The sequence below is a fragment of the Mobula hypostoma genome, chromosome 22, assembly GCF_963921235.1.
Source record: "Mobula hypostoma chromosome 22, sMobHyp1.1, whole genome shotgun sequence".
Classification (NCBI taxonomy): Eukaryota; Metazoa; Chordata; class Chondrichthyes; order Myliobatiformes; family Myliobatidae; genus Mobula; species Mobula hypostoma.
In genome coordinates, this window is record NC_086118.1 from 37,258,480 (window position 1) to 37,285,922 (window position 27,443).

The 27,443-nt window shown below is 39.6% G+C and overlaps 1 protein-coding gene across 1 annotated transcript; it reads left to right on the forward strand.

Annotated features, from left to right (window-relative positions):
- The first annotated feature begins 5,221 nt into the window (after window positions 1-5,221).
- Window positions 5,222-26,958, forward strand: LOC134336479 (putative cleavage and polyadenylation specificity factor subunit 4-like protein). The gene is made up of 8 exons (XM_063030744.1): window positions 5,222-5,324; window positions 6,553-6,603; window positions 9,842-9,994; window positions 10,653-10,748; window positions 14,700-14,793; window positions 22,166-22,205; window positions 26,305-26,400; window positions 26,887-26,958. Exons 1-8 carry the CDS (start codon window positions 5,222-5,224, stop codon window positions 26,956-26,958), a joined length of 705 nt encoding a protein of 234 aa, XP_062886814.1.
- The last annotated feature ends 485 nt before the right edge of the window (window positions 26,959-27,443 follow it).

Consider the following 27,443-nt stretch of genomic DNA (forward strand, 5'->3'; position numbering starts at 1 on the left):
AGGTCGAGGACAGGTGCTGAGGGGTATGCTGAAGCTAGATGCAACCAGTGAAATCGCTGTGATTGGAAAGGCCAGTTTGGAGATGCCGGGCAGGACTGTTGAATGCTCCTCTTGCAGGATGTGGGAAGACAGGGAGACCTCCAATTTCCCCGATGGATACACCTGCAAGAAATTCATCCAGCTGCAGCTTCCGAAGACTTTGTCAAATGTGTTCAGGAAAGTTTCATTAATCAGTACATAGAAGTCCCAATCAGAGAGTGCGATACTAAATTTCCTGTTAGGGAATGAGACAGGACAGGAGGCAGAGGGTTTGTGTAGGGGAACATGTGGCATGTGGTGATCACAATGCCTTTATTTTCAAGATAATTATGGAAAAAGATACATCTGAGGAGGAGCTTAGGAGGAGAAAGTGGCGCCTAATGGCTACTCCTCTGCTTGCATCTTCAGAAACAGCTTTATTTCCATCTTTAACATCTCTATTTTTCCCTTTCAGGATTCTTTTGAAGACCCTGACCTGGAGTTACACATTGACTTCGGTTGTTTGCGGGAATGGGGTCTGCTCTCGGGGTTTCACAACTGGCCGTTATTCGATGTGCCAAGGGCACAGCCTAAGAGCTCAGCTCACCTTCACAGGGCTGAGATCTCGTGGCTCTGGAGACGGGCGGATCAAAGGTCGGCCTCACGGCAGATCGGTGTGTCGTGGGAATTGGAAGATCTATAGCTGTGTGCCCAGAGCTCGGAAAAAGCGATGCAACAGGCTTTTAACATGGTAAACCAGCAAGTTGTTTGTTATGTCTCCCCTCTCACTGTGAAATGGAAACACCTCGTGCTCCCTTAAGGACAGAGAGAGACAGAGGTATGCTGAATACCGGGTGAACAAGTAGTCTTTGGGGTACTGCAAGTCTGTGTCTTTGCTGTTGCTTTGCTCACGCTTGGGTGCTCGGTGGTGGGTGCCAATGCTTTTATTTTTGCTGGTGAGGGGAAGGGGGATTGTTGCTTGCTGCCACTTGCGCGCAGGAGGGAAGGGAGCCGGGGGGCGGAGGGGCTCGGGAGGACTTCGGGTTTCTAAGACTTAACTGTCATTCATTCTCTGGGAGCACCCCTCTGTTTTCGTGAATGGTTGCGAAGAAAAAACATTTCAGGATGTATATTGTATACATTTCTCTGACATTAAATGTACCTTTGAAACCTTTGATCCTCAATCCTGAATTGGAGAAAAGACAATTTTGATGGTATCAAAAAGGATCTGGCAAGTGTGGATTGGGACAGGCTGTTTGCTGGCACAGGTGTATTTGGTAAGTGGGAGGCCCTCAAAAGTAATTTTATTTTAAAAAAGGAGTAGAGTTGTTTGTTCCTGCCAGAATGAAAGACAAGGATTACAAGAGATACAGAGGCCCTGGCTAAGAACAAAGAGGTACATAGCAGGTATAGGCAGGGAGGAACAAGTGAAGTACTTGAGTAATACAAGGAATGAAAGAGCACTTAAGGAGGAAATCAGGAGTGCTAACAGAAGGCATGAGTTTGCCCTAGCAGACAAGGTGAAGGAGAATCCTAAGGGATTCTATAGATATATCTAAGAGCTAAAGGATTGCAAGGGACAAAGTTGATCCTCTGGAAGATGAGAGTGGTAACCTACGCAGGGAGTTGAAAGTGATGGGAGAGATCTTAAAAGAATTTTTACATCTGTATTTACTCGGTAAACAGACAGAGCCAATGGACAAGAGGCAAAACTGCGAAGTTGTGAACCCTATGGAGGTGGTTGCTGTCTGAAGGCAAATTAGGGTGGATAAATCCCCAGGCCCTGACAAGGTTTTCCCTTGGACCCTTTGGGAGGGGAAGTGCAGACATTGCAGGGGCCTTAGCAGAGATGGCTAAAACATCCTTTGCCGTGGGTGAGTTGTCAGAGGATTTAAGTATAGCTTGTGTTGTTCTGTTGTTTAAGAAAGGCTCTGAGAATAAGCCAGAAAATTATGGGCCAGTGAAGCTGACGTCAGCAGTGGAAAAGTTATTGGAAGCTATACTAAGAGATTGGATAAACAAGTATTTAGATAGACAGGAACTAATTAGGGATAGTCAACATGGCTTTGTACATGGTAGGTTATGGTCAAACCAATCTTGAGTTTTTCCAAGGAAGATACCAGTGAAGTTGATAAAGGCAAGGTAGTGGATGCTATCTACGTGGGATTCAGAAAGGCCTTTGTAAAGGTCCTGCATGGGAGGTTGGTCAAGAAGGTTCAGAATGTACTCCTCCCTCCCCCAATGTCGTGATGATTACATGATTCATTCTATCAACTTAAAGTATGGTAATGAGTCATTGGGATAATGGGCAGTTAAAATTCAAACATTACTTTGAACAAACCACCTAGTGGGGAAGCCAATAATAAAATCCAAGGGCTATATCCACAGTATGAATCTACCAACCAGCATTTTAATTAACCCAAGAAATTTCATTTGAACATTTCGGATTGATATCAAATAAACAGTGTCTACAGAGATTGGAAATAGTGAACAAATAAATTCAGACTACGCACATTTAATTTCAAAAGCAAAGTGGTTCAGATGTTGGAAGTATGAAGCAAAATTAGCACAGACTACAAACGCTCAGAACTATCATAGAGAAAATCAGTTGCTATTTCAGGTCAGTGACTAAAGGTCTTTAAATGTGCTGCCGAATCTACTGAACTCAATGGACAGATAAAAGCATTCCACTTCATTCTTACCAATGTTTGATCCATTCTTTAGGATTCTTCTTCTAGACTGTCCTGTAAACATCAGCTCCACAAGTTCTACACTGCCAACTATACTTCATACAACTATGATAAAATTACAAGGACACATTGACACAAATATTAGAACTATTCACTTCTGCTTTGCAGAGATAAAAATTTAAATATTCTTTGGCAGCCTCTTGTTACAGCAATTATTTTTCCCACAAAACTCAAGAAACAAACTTCAACACCCCTTCATACAAAAACACCTGTCTGTATCTTGTTTTACAGCGGTTGGCATCCAGCTTAATGGTGCATTACCGCCACCCTCTGCTCCAGAATGTGCACTAGACATACATTCTAAATCCCTTCACCCAATTATATATATACACACACACACACACACAAACCTACACTTCACCCTCCCATCTTTGACCATCCTAGTATCCTATTCCTGTTTATTCATCATATTCTATAAAAAACCCCTGTACCCCCTAAAAATACCTGGACTTGAGCTCTCTCACCCTTGCCCAGCAACCCTTTTAGTGTGAATTCCTGCATCCCCAACTCCCTTAATTTAATTCTCATCATCTCTCTCTGTATCCCATACTTCCTGCAACTCAGAACTACATGTTCTACTGACTCCGCTTCCTGATATTCCTCACACAATCCTGTCTGGTGTTTCCCTATCATTTTCAATGTTTTGTTTAATGCACAGTGTCCCAGCCTTAACCTAGTCCATACAGTTTCCTCTCTTCTGTTTCCATTACCTACCCTAGTAACTGCAACACTCTTTTGTATTTGATATAAATACCTCCCTTTCCCCTCCCTGTCCCATCTTTCTTGCCACATTCGGTTGACTTTTTCCCAGATTACACACTTAACCTCTGCTTTACTGATACTAATGTGCATTTCCACATTTTCTTTAACACACTCTTTGCCAACTCATCCACCCTCTCATTCCCCTTCACCCCTACATGTGCTGGAACCCATAGAAATTTTACCTGACCTCCCTGATTTGCAATTCTTGTAACTAACTGAAGGACTTCATAAAGTACATCTTGCTGACTGTTTGTGTGAAAAGACCTTAAACTTGCTAGAACTGAGGATGAATCTGAACATATCAATGCTTTGGCTTGTCTGGCTTTCTGCATCCATTGCAACACAACCAACACTGCCAGCATCACCACTGTAAACACCCCTAACTTATTAGATGTTCTTCTGCTGATCCCAATTTCTTTTGCTGGTATTACCACCCCAAACTCTGTCACTCCTGTTTCAGGTTCCTTCGCACCATCCGTATAAATGTGAGTATAATCACTATACTTTTCCATCACATGACAGTTAAATGCATTTACCAAATCTGTTTTATATCTTTCTTTCCTTTTTACCTCTAACAAATGCCAGTCTATGTCAGGCCATACAAGCTTCCATGGAGCTACAACCGGATAAACTACTGAAGGACTTATCCTCAGATCAAACACTCCACATTCTTTCGCGATATCATTCCCTGCCCGACTAAAGGTATCCCTCTGAAACCTCCCATTTTCCCAGCACTCCTGCAACACTCCTTTAGTAGGATGAGAATCATTGTGCCCCTGCAAGTTAGCCCAGTAGTTTGCCATCAGTTGCATCCTTCTTAGTTCCAAAGGTATTATTCCCATTTCTACCTGTAGTGCTGACACTGGTGACGTTTTAAAAGCCCCACTGCACACTCGCAAGGCCTGAGCCTGAATCACATCCAGTTTCCTTATAAGAGACCTAGCTGCTGATCCATATACTACATTTCCATAATCCAATACAGATCTTACTAAAGCCACATACATTCTCTTCAAAGCTGAACAACTTGCTCCCCATTCCCTACCAGTCAAACATCTCATCACATTTATTACTTTTTTACATTTCTCCTCAACTTTCCTGATATGGTCTGCCCATGTTAATCATGAATCAAATATAACTCCCAGAAATTTAAATGATACAACCCTTTCTAATTCAACCCCATACATCCTTAACTTCTTCCCTACCTCAGCCCTTTTCCTGGTAAAAAAAATACAGTTTAAGTTTTATCTACTGAAAATCTACATCCCCAATCATAACCCCACTCCACCACTTCATCAATTGCTTCTTGTAGTTTCCTGATTATATGGTCCATGTTCCTGCCTCTTTTCCACAAGGCCCCATCATCCACAAACAGTAACCTACCTATATCCACTGGTACCTTTGTGAAGACATCATTGAACAAAAACACCTCTCACAGAAGAACTAATTAAGTATCAGTAACTATTGAATCAGGGCATGTGACCACAACAAACCTGAAAGTAATTCAGTTAAACTGGTACTCAGCTGATGTGTATTTGTACTTTAATCTGTGACATTAGAAAAAATCATTTTAAAGTATATTTTTTAAAGTCCCAACATTCCTTGGTCACTGGTGTGGTTATAAAGTTTGCCAAGCAGTATGGTTGTTTTCTTCACCTAACTGAAAAAAAGAATTTTTTTTTTCCAACTGAAAAATGCAGGAATTGATAGCTGGCTTGCAAACAATGAGGTTTGATTTTGAGAATATTCTGGAGCAACAAAGAGGGATTCTGGATTTGCCATTTTCAGGCATGGACAGTAAGGGACAAATTACAGTGCAGAGCTAAAACTGGTTAAAATTAAGTACATCTTTCAATGATTCATTGTTATTTTAGGGATTTAAAAGGATTTTATTTACTCCAAAGTAATTGAATCCAAATATACTGAAACTGATTTCATTTCCTAAGGTTCCTATTATCAACTTTGTTAATATTTAAACGCACTGAAAACAATTAATTTTTTTGGAGTAGTTCAAGGAAATATTTCTCAAGCCTTATACTCTCACTGAAAATGATGCTGCAAATAATCCATTTGTCCCATTATTCATTTTTCACGCAATACTTTGAAGTATGAGTTTCAGATGTTTTCAATGGAAAATGATGTCATAATAACACCATAAAACTAAAGCCACAATGTTTCAATTGATATTGGTGTGAGCCTTCTATCGGTTTTGTGTTTTGCTGTCAGCATTATTCCTTTTTTTGTAGTAACTGTCCTATTTTTATCTAATCCTAGCACCTGTAAATTGAGTCTTTTAATACTAATTTTTGATCCTGGGGTTTTATCATCTTGTAATAGTAATAGGTAATGTATACTGTTTAATCATTTGACTCATTTAGGTGCATATGCTTTTTTTTTGTCCTCCGTTAGAAATAGAGATTGAACAGCTGAGCATTTGGTGGACTGGATAGATGAGCCTAAATCTAGATAACTAAACCCATCAAAACTTAACAAGTTCAATTTGCAAGAAATAAACCACAGAGGTCCACAGTATGTCAGGGCACAATTCAGTTCATCTGCCTTCCTAAACCATCTGTTTAGACCCCCTGAAATCTGCAATTGAATATCGTGATTTGTTCTTTATCAGACTCTTATACTTGGCTTGTGCTTTAGACTATAAAAATATTCATTTTCCTAATTGTAATGAGATGCATTTCAATCAAAGCAAATGGAACATCACTTCCCTGCTTTCAAGTGCCCAGGGTGCAGTTATAACATTTTCATTATGCAATCAGATGGTTTACAATGACTTATTTACAGATCATTTCGTAGGTAAGATGCTGCATCTGTAATCCAGTGAATGGATTATGGTAGTGTGTATTGCTATTGGATACAGGGGATAATGGATAACTTGTGAAAAATCTATTAACTGAAGTACAAAATAGTATATATAACTGAATAAACGAGCTTAATGTCTAACCAAGAGGCTGGATGATCCTAATAAGAGAGCAGGACCAAATGCTGTGTGCTTTCTTTTTTCCTGCAGAATCTGCTTCAGCAGTTTGCGAGTTTTTTATTAAAGGTGAATGCTTAAAAGGTAAGATACTGATCAATACCAAACCCCAGAATATGACTTGTTTATTTGCAAACAGAAATGTGTGATTTTTTTTTAAGCATGGTAAAGTTTTGAAAGGAAACACTCCTTGCCTGAGGTGTGGTATGCTTTCTGGTATTGCCTTTAGCATATTACCTTGGGAAAGTAAGGTGATTTGAAGCTGCTTAATGCTATGCCTGGTGTAAAACTGAACTAGGTTTAATTTTTTAAGCAATTTTGCATATCATTCGCCAAGTTATTTGCTGTATTTTGAATACTTAACATCAGTAAGCAAAACCAAAAACAAAATTTTCGAGCTATGAAAAATAATACATGTAGTGTTTAAAGTTGGAGTTGGACCATGTTTGGATTCTAAATTTAATCTAATGGGCTTGTTCTTATGATAAATAAGTTCAGTTCAAAATTTTATTTAAACATTGGCTGTAATTGCAAAACAGTTTGCATTTTCATTCAGTGTAATTGATACTACATTAGAGTCTTATGACATAGTCAAGATTTGAACTATCTTGGCTCATATTTTTCTGATAATAACTCAATTCATTTTTCTAAATGGTACAGTCTTCTTGCCCAACCCTGCTAAGTGATTGCTAGCATTTTGCTGTACTGTTGCTGCTGAAGATTAGTAACTTTCCATAAGACATAGGAACAGAATTAGGCCACTTGGTCCATCATGTCTGCTCCATCATTTCATCATGGCTGATCCATTTTCCTTCCCACCCCTAAACTCCTGCCTTTCACCTATATCCCTTCATCCCATGACCAATCAAGAATCAACCTCCACAGCCTCCACTTTTCAATAAATAAATAGGTCTGCACCTCAGCAATCAACTTGCACTCTGAAACTGTCTGTGTAGGGATATAATTAGCATGAGCCTGTATGAACAATCCCTGGCAACAATAATCATTGTTGAATATGCAGATTGTTGATTTTGTTTGTTCTGAACATGCTGAGCTTGTGAGAACTGAAATTTCTTCTTTAATGTTTGCGCCCATTTGGAGGTTGTGTGTTGGACGCAGATGATTTTTGTTCCTTCACAACAGTTTGCTGTACATGCATTTAAAAAGTAGCTAGAAAGGTATTCAAAACCAACCTTAATGGCTAACATTACTGTGTAAGATGGCCAATTAACTATAATCAACAAATGGGGAATTCAAGCAACACACATCAGAGTTGTTGGTGAATGCAGCAGGCCAGGCAGCATTTCTAGGAAGAGGTACAGTCGACGTTTCGGGCTGAGACCCTTTGTCAGGACTAAATGAAAGAAGAGCTAGTAAGAGATTTGAAAGTGGGAGGGGGAAGGGGAGATCCGGAATGATAGGAGAAACTTCTTCAGTGTAGGCATCACCAGAAGAGGCTTCGCAGTAGTGAATTTAAAAACGCAATCTCTAGGAATTCGTTTTGTATGATTCACAGTATATATCATGGCCAATGGGTTTTGTGCTTGTGCAATGAGTTTTACTTTCAAATATCTTTTTCCTCAATTGACCGAAAGTTGTGCTGGTTCAATGAATGTCTCACCATGTTTGGGGAGGTTGATAAAGGACTCTGGTCTGATTTTTGTTTTATTTATTCAGAGATACAGAGATACAGCCTATCCGGCCCTTGTGCTACACCACCCAACAGCCCCCGATTTAACCCTGGCCCAATCACGGGACAATTTACAATGGCCAGTTAACCCACTAACCGGTCCCTCTTTGAACTGTGCAAGGAAACCAGAGAGGATGTACAGACTCCTTAGAGATGATGTCAGAATTGAATTGAATTCCTGGCGCCTGACCTTTGGGAAGGAATACAGTTTAGAGAACTTTGATCTCCAGTACTATTGTCACATCATGAAGGGGCTGAGCCCGGTGTAACAACTCTAATGCCTCACAGGTGCATTGTTTAAGGAGGAAACATACAGTAAGCAGCATTGAACATTGCAAAGTAATGTATTGATTTGATGCTACAATAAAAATAGACATATAAGCTTCTAAGATCCGGGCTTTCTACAGTGAGCATCTCAAGGCACTGGAAGCATATCAATACTGTCTCCTGGGGTGGTAAGTCTTAGGGCCATTCACCAGAACTGTGTAACAGTGAAAAGGGTGCATAACCTCATACTAAATACTTGAGGCCAACCTAATCCCCATTTTCTGCCATCTACCACCTGTCACAACTACGGAAGAGATTGTAATCCCTAGATTGGCCTATTTAGTCACTTCAGAGCTCATTGAAGTAGTAGCAAGTTATCCTTAAACCCAAAAGGGAGGATGAATGCCTTATTATAAGAGCTTTGACCAAGCCTTACAATGATTGCAGACGTTAATTCTTATTTTGATAAATGGAATTTAATAGGCCAAGTAAACTGGATCTCCTGTCTTTTCTCAAACTTGTCCCCAAGCCCTATCGGTATCTCATTTCCCCCACTCACTCCCCACTTTTGTGGCCATGCAACAGCAGTCAATTGTGGTCTCAACTCACAGCCATCCTAATGGCAGAGCCAAGTACTTAGTAACTAGGCCTTGGTTGCTGACTCTGAGATCCCACATCCAGTTCTTTGTTATGGCCTTAAAACATGCAGTTCTCAGTTAAGATCTTTTAATTATTTATGATTATTGGAGATATTTAAAGATGAATTTAAATAAATTTTTAAAATAAATGTATTTTTAAATGCCATAAATTAAGAGCATAAAAATAAATCATAGTTTGAGCTGAAATTGCAGATATTTATAATTTTAATCCAGGTTTTAATCCTCAATCAACTAAATGCTGTCATACAGCCTAGATCGCAATTGCAGGTTTTAGTGCTGAGAAACTGGAGGCAAAGTCCATCCAGCCCCTTGGCTCAGAAGATTTACTTCACCACTCAAGATCTGGTGGTGAGTCTAGTGGTTCGGTGGGAAGTCGGATGCACCAGCATCCACTCTCCAACCTGTCTTCGACTTCTGTGTTTCGATGCAACCTGGCACCTGAAGAAGAGGTTGCTAGCATTTTAGAACTGCCCGGTGGGGTGTGCTTTAACCCCATCCATTCGATAGGTTTGGAGTATTTTCTTCCATTTTTGCAGCAAGACCACAAATGAATGGCATTCCTATGACATCCCCTGGGTGATGGCCTCACAGCTGTCTTAATCAGGTTCCATTTCCTTTCATTTTCTGTCTGCACAGCTTCACAGAAGATCTGTAAAATTTAGTCATGCTTTGGTTGTCTATAATCCAGCCCTTTTGACTGTTACAGAAAATTTGTGCCCCTTTCGTCATAGCTATGGTGAAAAATCTGTTGTGTGCAAACATTGGCTGCGAGGTCTGTGCAAAAGAGGGGATCAGTGCGAATTTTTGCATGAATATGACATGACAAAAATGCCACAGTGCTACTTCTACACAAAATATGGTAAGGTCTATTATTAAACATATAAATGTAGATTTCTACAATTGGTACTTAAAGCCAGTTGTATTAGCTTAAGCTGTTTTAAATATCATGGTAGAAATGTTCATGTTAAATCATGTAAAATGCTGGAGGAACTCAGCAGGTCAGGCAGCAGCATCTTGTGTGTGTTGCATTAGATTTACATTATCTGCAGACTTTTTTGTGTTTATATTAAATCATGTAGTTTTTCATTAGAGGCATTCTTAAGAGTCTCATTAGTTGTACTGGCAAAGTGGTTGGTACAGAACATTGCTTTTTAAATTAAAACAAAATCATCTGGATAAAGAATGAAATGTCGATGCCACCAAAATTGTTACTTCTCTTTAAAACTAAATAGCAATGTGCTTATTGAAGTGATTCATATCTAGGGTTAACATGTCTTCATTCTTCTAATATTTCTTGAGCTTGGCTAAAGTCAGGACCAAAATGTACTGGGAATTGAAATCGCAATCCGTTCTGCATATCAACTGGATGAGATCTGATTTTTAAAAAGTCACCGATCTGCGATATTAATTCCATCCATCGATGCTGTCTTAACTGCTGTGTATTTTCAGCATTTACTGTTGAATGTCAGTGTCCGACATCCACATTATTTTCCTTCCCTAACTTCATTGTTTTGCAGGGGAATGCAGTAAGAAAGAGTGCTCTTTCTTACACATTGATGCAGAAGTGAAAACTCAAGACTGCCCTTGGTATGAGCAGGGATTCTGTAAAAATGGTAATCACTTTGCCTTTCTTTGTAAGTGATGCTACATTCCTTAATACGTTCTTTTTGCAAGAACCATAAGCTTGCAAAAATTATTTTCTTTTAAGAAAATGAACAAATACATGATATAATCAGAATTTATTAGCAGATCAATCAGAGAGGGATTCATCTCCTTCTGTTCTGCTTTTGATCTCAATTCCAGAGATGCAACAAAATGAACCATTTTAGTTATTTTTGATTCTCAGTAAAACAAACTTGTAGAATTGGAATTTTTAACTAAATGATCTAACATTATCACCCTGGAGTTCAATTTCCATAAAAAGAAGGTTGTGATAAAATTGGTTACGAATACATGTAATAGAATAACAATGATAACAGGACCAAGGAATAACATTATCACCTACTATTTGTTGAGAATTGATTAAGTCAAATCAGTAGCTGCATAGTCAAATGACATTCATTTAAATATAACTATTCAATGCAGCAGGTCATTCTGACTTTTTACAAGAGCTATTCACAATTAATGTTGTGAGACTGTTCCTACTGACTACTTCATGGGTTAGCTTCATGGAAAGTTTTTTTTTGACACTGCGCACGTTGAAAACCAGTTATCAGTTAGTTTCCTAATCCAACACGGATAAAAGTCAGAGTAATTGAAATTCGAAATCACGCCACTAATCATTCCATATCAGGTCATATCCAAGTTACTATACATTTGCATGGTATCTTTCAGTAGAGTATTATGGTGCTGAGACTCCCTAAAGCTTGGGTTGGGGATTTACCTCATAGACCCTGAACCAGGTTAAACTTGCTGCGAGATCAGAGCCAATTTATTTCAATGGATGCTTTAATACCAAGAAGATGGAAAGAAAGAATAAGTTGCCACTTTAATTGCTTGTTTGCAGCCAGGTTTTTTTTTTAAGTATTCCAGTTGTCTTTGGTGATGAAATATTTGAAGTTTAAATATCTTAAGCTTTTAAATATTTTCAGCAATGTTGGAAAAACTTCCATGTCTTTGATAAAAGGCAAAGCTGGAGGTGGGAATTCTGAATTAATCAAAGGTTCCTTCTGTAGTTTGAGAGCAAACAAATCATACTCAACCGTCCCACTACTGAAGGTCCTTGTAGATGGGTTCGGGACTCTCGTGGCTGGCAAATTTGGCCTTTCAGATCCAAGGGGAAGTGTGAAGCAATAAAGAATTGAGTTTTGAGCCACAGTCAGCAAAACATGAATCATAATACTGTATCTGTTGGAAAAGTTTCACAAGGCATTTCTGATTACTACTTTTTCTTTGCATTTGCATCGCTGAATTTTTTTATTCTGAACATCTTTATTATTATTTGGTCTATCTGTCAAATGCAAGAAACTGTCAGAGGCAATATGGAAGTGAGACTAGCAATCTAAAATACTGAACATGGTGATTTAGGAAAGAAGAGTTCAGATCCTTGCTACTTCAGACTGCAGTGAATTTGAAGTGCTACTGTGCCAGCACATATACTGGAGTGTATCACTGGCCTTTCCTTGTGTATTACTATCACTCATTTACTTAATACTACTTAATATAAATTCCTTGATATCATCATTAGCTTCATTAGGATTCTGAGTACACATTGGGTACACAGTACCTATAAAAAGTATTCGCCCTTCCCCACCCCCCTTGGAATTTTTCATGCTTTATTGTTTTACAACATTAAATCTCAGTGGACGTAATTTGGCTTTTTGACACTGATCAACAGAAAAAAAAAGACACTTTCATGTCAAAGTGAAAACAGATATCTACAAAACACAAATAGAAAACACAAAATAATTGATTGCACAAGTATTCGCCCCCCCCCTTTAATATGACACACCAAATCATCACTGGTGCAGCCAATTGGTTTTAGAAGTCACATAGTTAGTTAAATGGAGATCACCATGTACAGACAAGGTGTTTCAATTGATTGTAGTAAAAATAAACCAGCACCTGGAAGGTCCAACTGGTGGTGAGTCAGTATTCTGGCAAAAACTACACCAAGACGACAAAAGAACACCCCAAGCAACTCCACGTAAAGGTTATTGAAAAGCACCTCAGGGGTTGGATACAAGAAAACTTCTAAGTCACTGAATATCCCTTAAAGTACAGTTAAGTCAACCAACAATAAATGGAAAGAATACAGCACAGCTGTAAATCTGCCTAGAGCAGGCTTTCCTCAAAAACTGAGTGATTGTGCAAGAAGGGGACTAGTGAGGGAGGACCAAGAGACCTGTGACAATACTGCAGGAGTTACAAGCTTCAGTGACCGAGATGGGAGAGACTGCACATACAATAACTATTGCCCAGGTGCTTCACCAGTCCAGCTTTATGGGAGAATGGCAAAGAGAAAGCCACTGTTGGGAAACAAATCTCACATGACATCTCAGCTAGAGTTTGCCAGAAGGCAAGTGGGAGACTCTGAAGTCAGCTGGAAGAAGGTTCTGTGGTCTGATGAAACCAACATTGAGCTTTTGGCCATCAGACTAAACACTACACATCGTCAAACACACACCATCCCTACCGTGAAGCATGGTGGTGGCTGCATCATGTTGTGGGGATGCTTCACTGCAGCAGGCCCTGGAAGAGTTGTGAAGGTAGAGGGTAAAATGAATGCAGCAAATTACAGGGAATTCCTGGAGGAAAACCTGATGCAGTCTGCAAGAGAACTGCATCTTGGGAGAAATTTGTTTTCCAGCAAGACAATGACCCCCAAGAATGCAGCCAAAGCTACATAGAACTGGCTTAGAAACAGCAAAGTCAATGTCCTGGAGTGGCCAAGTCAGAGTCCAGACCTCAATCCAATTGAGAATTTGTGGCTGGACTTGAAAAGGGCTGTTCACTCACGATCCTCATGCAATCTGACAGCCTGAGCAGTTTTGTAAAGAAAAATGGGAAAAAAATTGCAGTGTCCAGATATGCAAAGCTGATAGAGACTTATCCACACAGACTCAAGGCTGTAATTGCTGCCAAAGATGCATGCATTAAATACTGACTTGGAGCAGGTGAATACTTATGTAATCAATTATTTTGTGTTTTTGTGTGTAATTAATTTAGATCACTTTGTCGAGATCCATTTTTACTTTGACAGGAAAGTGTATTTTTCTGTTGATCAGTGTCCAAAAAACCAAATTAAATCCACTGTGATTCAATGTTGTAAAACAATAAAACATGAAATCTTCCAAGGGGGGCGAATAGCTTTTGTAGGCACTGTACTTCTTTGAGTCTGCACTAAGTATGGGCTGCAATCCTCTGCAATTGATTGCTTCTGCAAATAGGTGCCAGGTGTCCGACCAACAGCTATAAAAATGGACTGCCTTAATTGGCAGACAGAGCTGCAGGTTTCTCTAACATCAGCAAAGTGCCCTCCTGCATTTTGCAGTCATGTGATTCCTGAATTTCCTGCTTCTTTCCTGAGATTAGTTTCCTGAAGTGGTTCTTCCACAGCCAGAGCTGATGTCCTTTTTGCTTTGCCCATTAGTTTTACATCTGCTCTTTATCATTCATTGTGAATGTGAATTAAAAAAAATAACAAATTTAATTTGCTCCTTTTGTATTTTAATTAATTCCCGTTGCATTCAGTGATTGTTCTGGTTTCCTGGTTGTAAATTCTCTGAGAAACAAGGAGAATTTCTATCAGTCAGAGTTGAATGGTTGAACTACATAGCTCCTGGACTAACCTTGAACAGGACAGGTATTTTGTCTTTGTTTCAGTAAATAGCTTGTCATCTGTATATCAACGAGTTTATTCAATACCCATTGCAGTAAAGCAAGAGATGACGTGTGCATATTCAGATATGGGCTTAATTAAATGTGTTTCTCTTTAAAATGATAAATGGGAATTGACAAATGGGAACTTTGTCAATTGATGCATGTGTTAAATTTAAATTTTACAAAAGTAATGAGAACTCACAATAAATCCATATCTTTCTACATTTTGTTCTCTGTGACAGGCCCTCTGTGCAAAAATAAACACACCAGGAAGGTAATATGTGTTAATTATCTCGCTGGGTTTTGCCCTGAAGGAACTGAATGCAAATTTTCACAGTAGGTATTACACAGTTGTACTGAATAGTGTTCTGCTTGATTTGTTGAAACATCAAATTGTATGATTGTCTTTACTACAAATGGTGTGGAGTACAGGAGTTAGGAAGTTTGAGATTAGGCAGCGCTTTGTTAGACTTTTCTCTGGAGTATCTGTGCAATGTTCATCTTTGTCCAAGATATTCTTGCCTTTGAATCAGTGATAGATCCCCTATATTTATTTCTGCATAGAGAAAAGAGTGAATAAAATTGACCTAAATTCACCAGATAAAATCTGATACTTTTGAGACATACAGGATTATTAAGAGGCCTAATAGATTGATAAATAAGAAGCAGTTTCCTCTAGTTGGAGAATCTAGAACCATATAAAATAATTTCTGTATAACAGTTCAGCCATTTTGGACTGAGATGAAGAACAAATTCTCTGGAGAAGGTTGTAAATTTTGTAATTTCTAGATAGCTGAAGTGTGCTTGAAGGTGATAGAGATGGGTATTTGGGCATTAGGGAATCAAGAAATTACTTACTGCCTGCAATGCCACTGGTTATTAAAGCAGTAATGAAGGTCTTTCATCTCTGGTGATGTTCAGGGCTTCCTTCATCATGCCAGTAACTTCCTTCTGGTTTTCACTTCTGACAGTCATACAAGTCCCAAGCTGAGACTCAGGAATATCATCGAAATCAGATAAGGATTCATTGCTGTTTCCACAACTATTTTCTTTTACCAGTCAGGGTTGTTCGCCCTGAGCTGAACCCCGGATCCTGGAGGACCGGTGGACCACTCTTAGTCTGGCTTCTACCCTTTGACCTGGTTGGCATGGGTGACCCTACCAAGACTCAAAGCATAAAGCCCTGCCTCCAGCCAGCATAGCTCTCCGGGTAAGCCTCCGAACCAAGGCAAGGTGTGGTCCTCTTGGAGGGAATCGAGCAATGCTGAGGAGAAAAGCTGGATGAAGCACAGGATCAACCACGACCTTATTGTGAAGTAAAAGTAAATTCAGTATCAACATATGTATACTGTATGTCAAAATATACTACATTGAGATTCATTTTCTTGCAGGCATTCACAGTGGAACAATGGAATACAACAGAATCAGTGAAACACTACACACAAAGATTGACAAACAACCAACATGCAAAAGACAAACAGTACAAATACAAAAAAAAAGTAATAAATAAATAATACTGAGAATATGAGTTGCTGAGTACTTAAAAGTGAGCCCGTAGGTTGCACAATTATTTCGGAGTTGAATTGAGTGTGATTATCCACACTGGATCAGGAGCCAGATGGTTGAAGGATAATAACTGTTCCTGGACCTGGTGTTGTGAAACCTAATGCTCCTGTACCTCCTGTGAGAAGAGAGCATGGCCTGGATGATGGAGGTCCTTGATGATGGATTACTGCTTTCTTGTGGAAGTGCTCCCTGCAGATGTGCTCAGAGAAGGTGTAGGCTTCAGTGGATTTATAACCCATGCTTTCTTCTATTTCTTCTGCCATCTGCTGGAAAATTAGATTATGAAGACACGTAGTCCCCTTTTATTGTCATTTAGTAATGCATGCATTAAGAAATGATACATTATTTCCTCCGGTGTGATATCACAAAACACAGGACAAACCAAGACTGAAAAAACTGACAAAACCACATAATTATACATATAGCTACAAACAGTGTAACAATACCATAACTTGATGAAGAAAGTCCGTGAGCACAGTAAAGTTCAAAGTTTCTCAAATGTCCCACATCTCACGCAGACGGGAGAAGGAAGAAAAACTCTCCCTGCCATGCCGACCACAATCTGACTCTGAGTCATCCGAAAACTTCGAGCTCTGATCAGCTCTCCGACACCGAGTACTGAGCGGCATCTCTGCTGAACAATTCAACCTCCTTCTCGGTTGCCAAAAGCAGGCAAGGCCGGGGATTTTGAGGCCTACCTTCCAAAAGATTCCCGACCACACAGTAACGACAGCAGTGGACGGGCATTTCAGAAATTTCTCCAGATGTTCCTCTGTGCTTTCACGTCCATTCTCTATCAAATCAGAATTATCCACGGCCCCTGTTTAACAAATACGATATCATTTTTCACCGGAGAGCTGGCGGCACGCTGCTATCTTCTCCTCCCGCCGTCTAATATTAAGGTCAAATATTTCAGATTATATGAGACAATGTAGGAAAGCTGTTGAATTTCAGGTAACATTAATTAAAAATTCTAAGAATGTAATAGAGACGTCTTCTAAGTTCATGAGCAACACTCACAGATGCTCAAAGTTAATCACTGCTTCCACTTCATTAGTCAAGATACCACTTCAGGACAGCAGTGATGAACATACGTTTCATTGCTGGAAATGCTGCTCTTCAATTGATATGTCAAACTATAATACTATCTTGTTCATGTCAGGTTCCATGACATTTTAAATCAGGGAGTCCTCCCTCTTAGTGTTGTTTAAAATGAGAGCACAGGAGATTATTTGGCCTATTGTGTCCATGCCAACTGAGTAAGAGTAATCCTGCCTCATCCCACTGTAGAATTCTTGATCTGTTGATAGCAGCACAGCACATCCTCCAACTTATGGTTCCTGCCATTCAGGCAAGGAGCTTCTGGGCAACAAAAAGTCCTGCTCAAACTTCTATTAATCGTTTCACTATTTAACTTTCAATCTAAAGCCATAAAAGGAAAGTGCTGCTTTATATCCACTCTATTGAAACTGGAATCTTTCTGCACCTCACCCTCTTTTCAAAAATCAATCTATTTCCAAAAATAATATGCAAAAGTAACTTTCTTCATTACTAAAAATTCCTTTAATTTGATTCATCTTGGGTAACTCTCTGCTTCCTCTGGTGTAGTCACGTTCTCTCTGCTTTGTGACAATCATAACCATATCTATTTCTATAATTGAGACCAAATCAATGCTTTAAACTGTTTTAACATCACATTGCAATACAGCTGCAGTATTCTATACCCTGGTCAATAAAAGAGCCTATCCTGTGCCACAATAACCATCCGCCAGTCCAGCTATTTTAAGCCGTCTGTGGACTTGTACTTAAATATATAAATGACTTCCATCCTGTAACTGAATTGGTTTCCAATCAAATTCAAACAAGAGAAAATCTGCAGGTGTTGGAAATCCAAGTAAAACACACACAATGCTGGAGGAACTCAGCAGGTCAGGCAGGATCTATGGAAAAGAGTAAACAGTCGATGTTTCGGGCCGAGACCCTTCATTACGACATCATCAAAGTATTGCTTTTCTGAGCAGCCTGTTAATTGAGCATTGGCAAAAGTCCTGCTAATGTCCATGGAGATGCCATCAAATATCCTAGACTTCTGTTTGGGCACACAATGCACACCAGTTGGCACTGCTACCCAACCACTCAGGCAATGTTGGTGCAATCCTGATCCTAGGAGTCTGAGTGGAGTTTGCACGTTCTACCTGCAACTCTGTCTTTCCACCAGCCGCTCCAGTTCTGTCTCAAACCCCAAAAATATGCCAGTTGTTAAGTGACTGGTGTAAAAGACCCATTGGTATAGGTAAATCACAAAAAATAATCAAGAGAGTTGATAGATCCGAGAGAAAGCAAGATACAGAGCTGCAGGAAATTAAGGTGGTGATAGGATTGTTCATTTGGGAACAGGCATGGATCAGATGGACTAAATGGCCTCCTTTTGTGTTAAAAGAAAAAAATATTAATTAGACATGATCTTTCTAAATTGACTGTCTTTGTTTTATCTGTATTGCTGTAAACAATTAATAATATTGCTTAGAACTTTCTCCAATAGATTGACTGGTCTTTAATTACTTGGTCTGATCCTTTCTCACTTCAAACAATTAAAATGTAGCCTTCAGGCATCACAATTGTAGCCAGAAACAATCAGGAAATGTAGGTTGGGCTTCAGCTGTTTGATCATTTACTTCTCTTTCCAGCCTGCTGTACATTTGCTCTGTCATTTACCTATTTTCAAAGATATTAAATGCCTTATATATTCACAACGTTCTTTAATTCTCTTTGAGACCAGTCTCCCTGACCATCAGCTCTACCTTGTAAAAGCTTGTGAAGGTATGAATATAAAACCATAAGTACATTTGCTTCCATGCCCCATTTATTTTGTGATAATTTATTCACCTTACTGTCTTTAAATATTCATAGTCTTTGTCTTGTCCCATATTAATGCTATTTTTTGCTTTTCACTTTAATCCCTGTGATTTTATCCCTAAAACTTACTGCAAAACTGAGGTTTTTATATTCTTTGTTAACTACTTTTCTGCTCTCTTATACTTTGTATAGTCTTTGATATCATGATAGTCCTGGATTCTGAAGTCCTGCCCCTGGAGCTATGCACACAATGCTGGATGAACTCAGCAGGTCAGGCAGCATCCATGGAAGTGAATCAACAGTCGATGTTTCGGGCTGAGACTCTTCATCAGGATTGGGGAGAAAAGCAGGAAGATGAAAAAGTAAAGCTTGGGGGGGGGGAGGGAAGGAGCACAAGCTAGAAGGTGATAGGCAAAGCCGGGTAGATGGGGGAGGGGTGAAGGAGGAAGCTGGGAAGTAATAGGAGGAAAAGGCAAAGGGCTAGAGAAGGAATCTGAAAGGAGAGAAGATTGGACCATAGGAGAAAGGGAAAGTGAAGGGGCACAAGGTGGAGGTGATAGGCAGGTGAGAGGGTCAGAGTGGGGAAATAAAGAAGAGGGAAGGCAGAGAGGGGAAAAATATCAGAAGCTGGAGAAATCGATATTCATGTCATCAGGTTGGAGACTACCTTGACGTAATATAAGGTGTTGCTCCTCCAACATGAGAGTGGACTCATCATGGCTGAAGAGGTGGCCACAGACCGACATGTTGGAATGGGGATTGGGAATGGTTGGTCAACGGGAAGTCGTGCTTTTTGCAGATGGAGCTAAGATGCTCAACAAAGTAGTCCCTCAATCTACGTCAGATCTCACTGATATAGAGGAGGCCAGATCAGGAGCACTGGACACAGTAGACAATCCCAACAGATTTGCAGGTGAAATGTTGCCTCAGTTGGAAGGACTTTTTGAGGCCTGAATGGAGGTGAGAGAGGAGGTGAATGGGCAAGTGTAGCACTTCTTGCACTTGCAGGGATAAGTGCCAGGAGGGAGATAAGTGAGGAGGGAAGAATGGACAAAGGAGTTATGTAGGGAGTCATCTCTGCAGAAAGCAGAGAATGGGGGGAGAGGTAGAGATGTGGTTGGGTCCCATTGGATATGGCAGAAGTGCAGGGAATAATGTGTTGGACATGGAGACTCATGGGCGATAGGTGAGGACGAGTGGAACTATTTTCCTGTTAAGATGGTGGAAAGAGTGAACGTGGATGTCCAGGGAATGGAGGACATCCCTGGATCTACTTTGTTTGGCCAAATTTGCTCTAGACCCTTATCATTTACTTCTGATTTCCTCCCCCACCCCCATCACTCCAGCAATGATTTACCTTCAAGAAGATGTTTGAAGTTCTGTCTCTACCCTTCAATAAACCATGTTAGCACTAACGCTATCATACTCGCAAGTGCACACTTGCACACCACACTAGATTCTTTAACTGCTGCTAAATTCCTTTGCCATCTGATATCTGGTGAACACTCTGCATTCCTTCCAGTGCTATCATGTCTTTCCTATTATATGACAACCTATTATATTATAATATATATTATATGAATATAGAGTACACAATGCTCCCAGCTGAGGTCTGATCGATCTCTTATAAGTTTGAAATATAACCTCCCTTTAATTAGGGCACTAAATATTGCCCTGATTAATGAAGGCCAGTATCCCTTAATCTTACTTAGCCATCTTAACTTCCTGTGTTGCTCCCTTCAGAGATCTCCGGACTTGTACACCTAGGTTCCTCTGTTTGTTGATTCTCCCTTGGACCTTACCATTCAAGATGAGTCCTAGCCTCAATAGTACTCCCAAAATGAATTGCTCACATTTATCACAATCAAGCTATCTGCCATTTCTCAATCCATTTCACCAGTTCATCCATGTCACCCTGCAGCCTATAACTACCCTCCCTACTGTCAGCAACTCTACCAGTCAACTGATCATGCCACCAATATCCACAAGAAAATCATTCACACATATTAGGAATACAGGGGTCCCAGCGACGATCCCAACAGGCATCCAATCATGAAACCAACCCTCTATCATCGCCCTCTTATTGCAAATCGAATTTGCCAACTTAGACCAGAACCCATCAGCCCCAGGCTTTTGGACTAGTTTCCACGCGGGACCTTGTCAAAGGTCTTACTGAGCCTTTGCAACATCCAAAGCGGCAGAAACACTGCAGAACTCTCTAAGTATTAATACCCTTTGACACTTACCTGGCATTACAGCTCTGAGCTGCTTATTGCATCCAGACGAGAGTCTCAAGCTCACCAGTATTCAGAGCACAGGTCCTGTTGGAGCACAAGATGCCTTTGGGGAAATCCTCCACTGGTTGTGTTCAACTGTCGCCTACTCCCCCTACCTGGCCATATAGCTCTTGTTTGCTAACCAAAAAGCTCTCGGGGTTATGGACACATGCTCAGCAATTTGGAGCTCAAGCTCCTCCAGGATATGAGCAGCATCTTGGAGTTCCCACAAGATCAGTGGGAGTAAGGTGCCCTGCAATGCCTCCTTTTAATATAGAGAAATAATTGAGACTTGGAGGCATAAAGAAGAAAGCACACATTAACAACTTTCCAATAGGCTCCTTGCTTTGTGCAATCATTGCTTTATGCAGTTTATGTTGTCCTTTCTTCCTGATTCCCACAGTGCCTACCACTGGCTTTCCTGAGCCAGAAAGCTTGGTTCATTTATCTCATCTGTTCACTGCAGAATCCTGCTATAAACAAATTTGTGCCTGTTAATTGCCCATAGGAATGATCGCACTTCAAAAGTAATCAAGATATGTGTTGTTTTTAAGTGTGATGCAAGTTCTCCCTTCGCACACTGTCTGCAGAGGGACTTTCCAGCTCTAATAACCATTGGAATGTACAGCGTTCTTCCCTTTGCTGGAGCGTAGCACTTGGACTAAACGCTATTACAGCGCTCGCGACCCGGGTTCAATTCCGCTGCTGTCTGTAAGGAGTACATATGTTCTCCCCGTGACCGCGAGGGTTTTCTCTGGATGCCCCAATTTCTGTCCACGTTCCAAAGACGTACGGGTTGGTAGATTAATTAGTCACGTGAGTGTAATGGGCGGTGCATGCTCGTGCTCTATGCTATAAAAGGAAGTAAATAACTGAACACACGTTTATTCTTTCAACTGCTGAAAACAGTATGAAATCCAAAGCAGACAAATAAACTTTTCAGTTTGCCAAATGTAAAAGGTGCATGGGAGAAAATGCTTTCACGTAATAATGGCCACTTTCTTTTCTAGCCCAAACAATGAATTTACTGAATGGAACATGGAATCAAAGGTAGCTATCAAAAAATTTCAGTAATATCAGTTGGAGTTCCAATGGATTGCTTATTGTTGATACTCTAATCAGGTTTAATGTCTGAGTATTAATTTGTTATTACACTCAAACTCAGACAATCAACCTAGCAATGAAATGTCTTAATAATTCAGAATTTTTAGCAAACATGAACTAGTCATAAACAACAGGAATTCGGCTAGTCATGTTATTTTGGGAATCTTAATGGTGAAGTCCCAGTGACTAAATGCTCCTCATTGTAAACAGTACATAAAACTGAGAATGTATAGAGAGTAGATATATTAGCTGTTAAACTTGCACAATGTCATTTATTCTGTGCAAAAGTCAAGGACAAGAGCCAGCAGTTTCTTCAACCCTCGCAGACTTTCAGAGCATTTATCACTGTTTCTAATGTGCTTTATAATTAGGTCCCACTAGTTTTTAAATTTATTTTTCTATCTTAATTTGAAAACTTTAAATTCTCTTTCTAATTTCAATCTAGTACAAATGTACCAATCCAATTATCTCAAGGACAGATCTCGCAACATAATTCAACTCTGTTAAATTACACCACAGTCATCCCAACTGAGAAATGCATTCTGTCTGTCGTACTGAATTTAAAATAAAAGATGGTAAAAGAGAATTGACAACAACCCTCAAATATCAATTGGAAACATGATGAGGAAGAATTTTATCTTTGTTTACTATTATTAAATTCATGTGAGCACAAGTCATAGGAGCAGAATTAGGCCATTTTGCCCATTGAGTCTGCTCTCAATGCTCTCAACCCCATGCTCTTGCCTTTTCCCCGCAACATTTTTTTACGCTTTTACTAAACAAGAACCTATAAACTTCCACTTTCAATTTTCACCAATGACTTGGCCTCCACAGCCATCTGTGGCAATGAAATCCACAGATTCACCACCCTCTGTTTTTTTAAAAAAAAAAAATTCCCCTTCTTTCTGTTCTAAAGGGACATCCTTGTATTCTGAGGTTGTGTCTTCTGGTCCTGGATTCTTCCCCCCCCCCCCGCCCCCCCCACACTACAGGAAACATCTATTACACTCTCTCTAGGCCTTTCAATATTCGATAGATTTCAATGAGATCCCTTTCATTATTCGAGACTGACAAGTTCATTAACCCTTCTATTCTCAGGATCATTTTCGTGAACCTCCTCAGGACGTTCTCCATTCAGTTCCTGTTCTACTCTACTCCCTTCCATTCCACAACCAGCTCTCAAGCTCAGTACATCTGCCATTAAATACTTTTTCACATTCAATGCTACTATCCAATGCTGAATAATTTCCTCCACATGTTCAGAAAGGAATTGAGAAATGGGCAGAGGGATGAGGGGAAAATAACCAATCAAATTCAATACATCAGTGAAGTAATAATGTACAGACAATATATATGCAAATTTAGATGCTACAAAATTAAAGTACTGCTGTCAATAGAGATCCAAAATCAGACAGAAAATTCTGGAAACACATCAGCTCAGGCTGCATCTGGGGGAGAGAGAAACAGGAGTTAATGTCTTGAAATATTAACTTTTTTTTTCAAATGTTGTCTCAACTTTTGAATGTTTCCGGGAATTGTTTTTAATTACAGTTTTATAAATGATTAATAACAAAAGCAGTGTCCGGTGTGAGGAAATCTGTGCTAGAGGTTGGAGAGAAACTACTTTTGAGAGAGAGCAAGTCCATTGGAGAAAATGAATTGAGTAAGGAGAGGCTTTGATTGTGATTTGAGACTGGAGTTTTGCAAGAAAGCTAACGATATTTTTTTTAAATCTTTCTCTCCGTCCTGACTGACAGGTGTGCTTATTGTGAGGATAGCTATTGAATCAGACACGTGGATGAGATGGAGGACTCTTGCTCTTCTGTCCAAGGTTTAGTTCAGTTCAGTTCATTTCAGCAGAGGGAATAAACAAGGATCTGAACTTTCCGCACATGCACTGTTTAGGACAGACTATTCATCCTGTGCATTTAATAATGAATCCCTGTGTCTGAGAATCCCAATAGTAGACAGCTGCAGGAGGTAAAAGTTCTGGGGCAAGGAAGAGAGGAGAACAAAGCTTTCGAGTACAGTTCATTCCATGCTGTCTTGCTGCAGGAGCTGGCCTTTGAGAATAAGTTTTCATCGTTATGTGCCCGCCACTCTCTCCTACAATTTAAAGTGGTCCATAGAGCCCATATGACCAAGGATAAGTTGTCTTGTTTTTATTTAGATACATCTCCGTATTGTGATACATGTAATAATGGAGAAGCTTCACTCATTCATATGTTTTGGACATGTCCAAGTCTTGGAAAATATTGGAAAGAAGTATTTCAAACTTTCTCTGTACTTTTCAAAGTAAACTTTAAGCCTAATCCTTTGACCGCTTTATTTGATATTGTTGGAGGAAAGGATATTATTTTGGAGCCATCTGACTTGCACATTTTGGCTTTTATTTCTCTTATGGCCAGAAGGGCACTCTTGCTTAAATGGAAAGATGCGGCCCCTCCCATTTACACCCGATGGTTACGTGATGTGATGTCATGTTTAAATTTAGAGAGGATTTGATGTTCAATCTCTGAATCTAGTCAAGACTTCCAAACATTGTGGGGACCTTTTCTGAATTATTTTCAAAACCTTTGATTTATTGTTAAAGCACAGATGATGACTAATTTTTTTTCCTTTTTTTCCTTTACTAATCAGCTTCGGTCTTGGTAGTGGGTTAGATTTTTTCTGTTGGAATTCTTTGAAGAAAAAACAAGTAGGATAGACAAAGGAGAATTGTTGGATGTTGTGAATTGGATTTTCAGAAGACCTTTGACAAGGTGCCAATCATAAAGCTATTCATAAGAGACCATGGTATTACAGGAAAGATACTAGCATGGGTAGAGCATTGGCTGATTGGCAGGATGCAAAGAGTGGGAATCGAGGGATCTTTGCTGATTGTCTGGCACTGACCTAGTAGTGTTCCACAGGGGTCTGTGTAGGACGACTTTGTCTTGTGTTATATGTCAATGATTTGGATGATGGATTTGATGGGTTTGTGGCCAAGTTTGCAAACGATACAAAGATAGGTGGAGGGATGTAGTTTTGAGGAAGTGGAGAGGCTACAGAAGGACTTAGATTAGGAAAAAGGGCAAAGAAGTGGCAGATGGAATATAGTATCAGGAAGTGTATGCTCATGCACTTTGATAGAAGAAATAAAAGTGTAGACTATTTTCAAAATGGAGAGAAAATTCAAAAATCTGAGGTGCAAAAGGACTTGGGAGTACTCGTGCAGGATTCACTAAAAGTTAATTTGCAGGTTGAGACTGTGGTGAGGAAGGCAAATGGGATGTTAGCATTCATTTCAGGAGGATATCAGAGCCATGATGTAATGTTAAGACTTTGTAAAGCAATGGTGAGGTCCGACTTGGAGTATTGAGTAGTTATGGGTCCTTGGGCCTGGAAAGATAGTGCTGACATTGGAGAGAGTGCAAAAGATGTTCATGGGAATGATTCTGGGATTGAAAGGCTTGTCACATGAGGAGTATTTGGCTCTGGGCCTGTATTCACTTGAATTCAGAAGAATGAGGGGTGACCTCATTGAAACCTATTGATTGAAAGGCCTTGATAGAGTGGATGTGGAGAGGCTGTTTCCTCCTCTGGTGGGGGAGTCTAAAACCAGAGGGGACGGCCTCAGAATAGAGGGACATACTTTCAGAATGAAGATGAGGAAGAATATTTTTAGCCAGAGAATGCAACTTCTTCCCACAGGTGGCTATGGAGGCCAATCATTACATATATTTAAGGCAGAGATTCTCGATAAGTCAGAGCATGAAGGGATACAGGGAGAAGGCGAGAGGTTGGAACTGAGAGGGAAAATAATCATCCATGATGAAATGGTGGGGAAGACTCAATGTGCCAAATTGCCTAATTCTGCTCCTATATCTTATAGTTTTATAATCTATGGGAATCATTAGAAAAGTGCACCAGTAATTCATGTTGTATTGTGAATCCTGCTGCTGGGTCTAAATCTGAGTTTGAAATATGGCTTCTAACAATTTAAATAAAATGGAAATGATGTTTGTTAATTGCACCAATTTAGACAGAAGTTGCTCTCTTGCAGGAAACGAATATGCTCTATCAGTACCCTTCAGTCAGTAACCGAAAGACAAAACTCCACCAAGGCTACAAAGCTCTTGACAAGGTCATGTGCTTCAAGGTATATCTCATTATTTGATATGTAGGGTATGCACTCCCATTGACTGGATTCTGGCTGTTTGAAATTGGTATTGCTATTCATTTTACTCTTTGCTGGTGGAATTACCGACTGATCTGCTCCATTCAGAGATTCCCAAAGTTAAATACAAACTCGTGATGCATCTGCAATTCTACCTGTCTGAGGATCTGGGAAAATACTCAAAATGCTCTCAAGTAGCACTTGTCTTCTACCTTTATTCTAACTAACCATTCTTAATTACATGACTTTTGGGACATGCTGGTACTACAAGAGATTAATTACTGAGAGGAAAACAAAAGTTTTCTCATTTATTTTAAAATATGGTATATTTGAGTTCTTATTGCAATTTAGAAGTGAATGCAATTCATTAATATTAGATTTAAAGACTGGTGCTAAGATAATCATAGAAAATAGTGCTGCTCAACTCAAAACATGCTTTCTCATTTCTCATATATTCTATTTCTTTAGTGCAGGGAGAAAGGCCACTATGCAAATAAATGCAGCAACCAGAACCAAGACAACAGACACTTGACACGTTAACCAGAGCAACTGTAAATAGAAATGAAACCCAACACTCACAGGAATAGGACTTTCTTCTTTAACCAATATTATAAAAGTTCAAAAAAAATTATCTACTGTGCTTGCATTGTTTGCATCTTTGAGCAAAAATAGATTAAAAGTATATTCAAAATAATTGCACTTGATCATTGTTTCCATGCAATTCCCTACCACAATTTTTATTTGCTACTACATGATAATCAAAGGAGTCATTTTTCATGTATGAACTATGACAAAGTTGCCAAGCCATGCAAAGAAATAGACATGAGCACATAGCATCTTGCTGATGCTGGTTGAATCAAAGGTGGTGGAAAAAATCAGCATATAGGATGGAGAATGAAAAGTCTGGTTGAGTGGTGCTATGATAACAACCTCTCTTTCTACATCAGCAAAACAAAAGAACTGATTATTGGTTACAGGAGAAGAAAAGCTGGAGCTCCATCAGCCAGTCCTCATCGTGGTAACTG

What these genes read in the sequence shown, in the direction of transcription:
- LOC134336479 (XM_063030744.1), top strand. Translation starts at nt 5,222, where the DNA reads ATGCAGGAATTGATAGCTGGCTTGCAAACAATGAGGTTTGATTTTGAG. An exon ending in TAAAGGTGAATGCTTAAAAG is followed by an intron (nt 6,604 to 9,841) that starts GTAAGATACTGA and finishes TGACTGTTACAG; the next exon opens with AAAATTTGTGCCCCTTTCGT. An exon ending in AATGGAACATGGAATCAAAG is followed by an intron (nt 22,206 to 26,304) that starts GTAGCTATCAAA and finishes GCTCTCTTGCAG; the next exon opens with GAAACGAATATGCTCTATCA.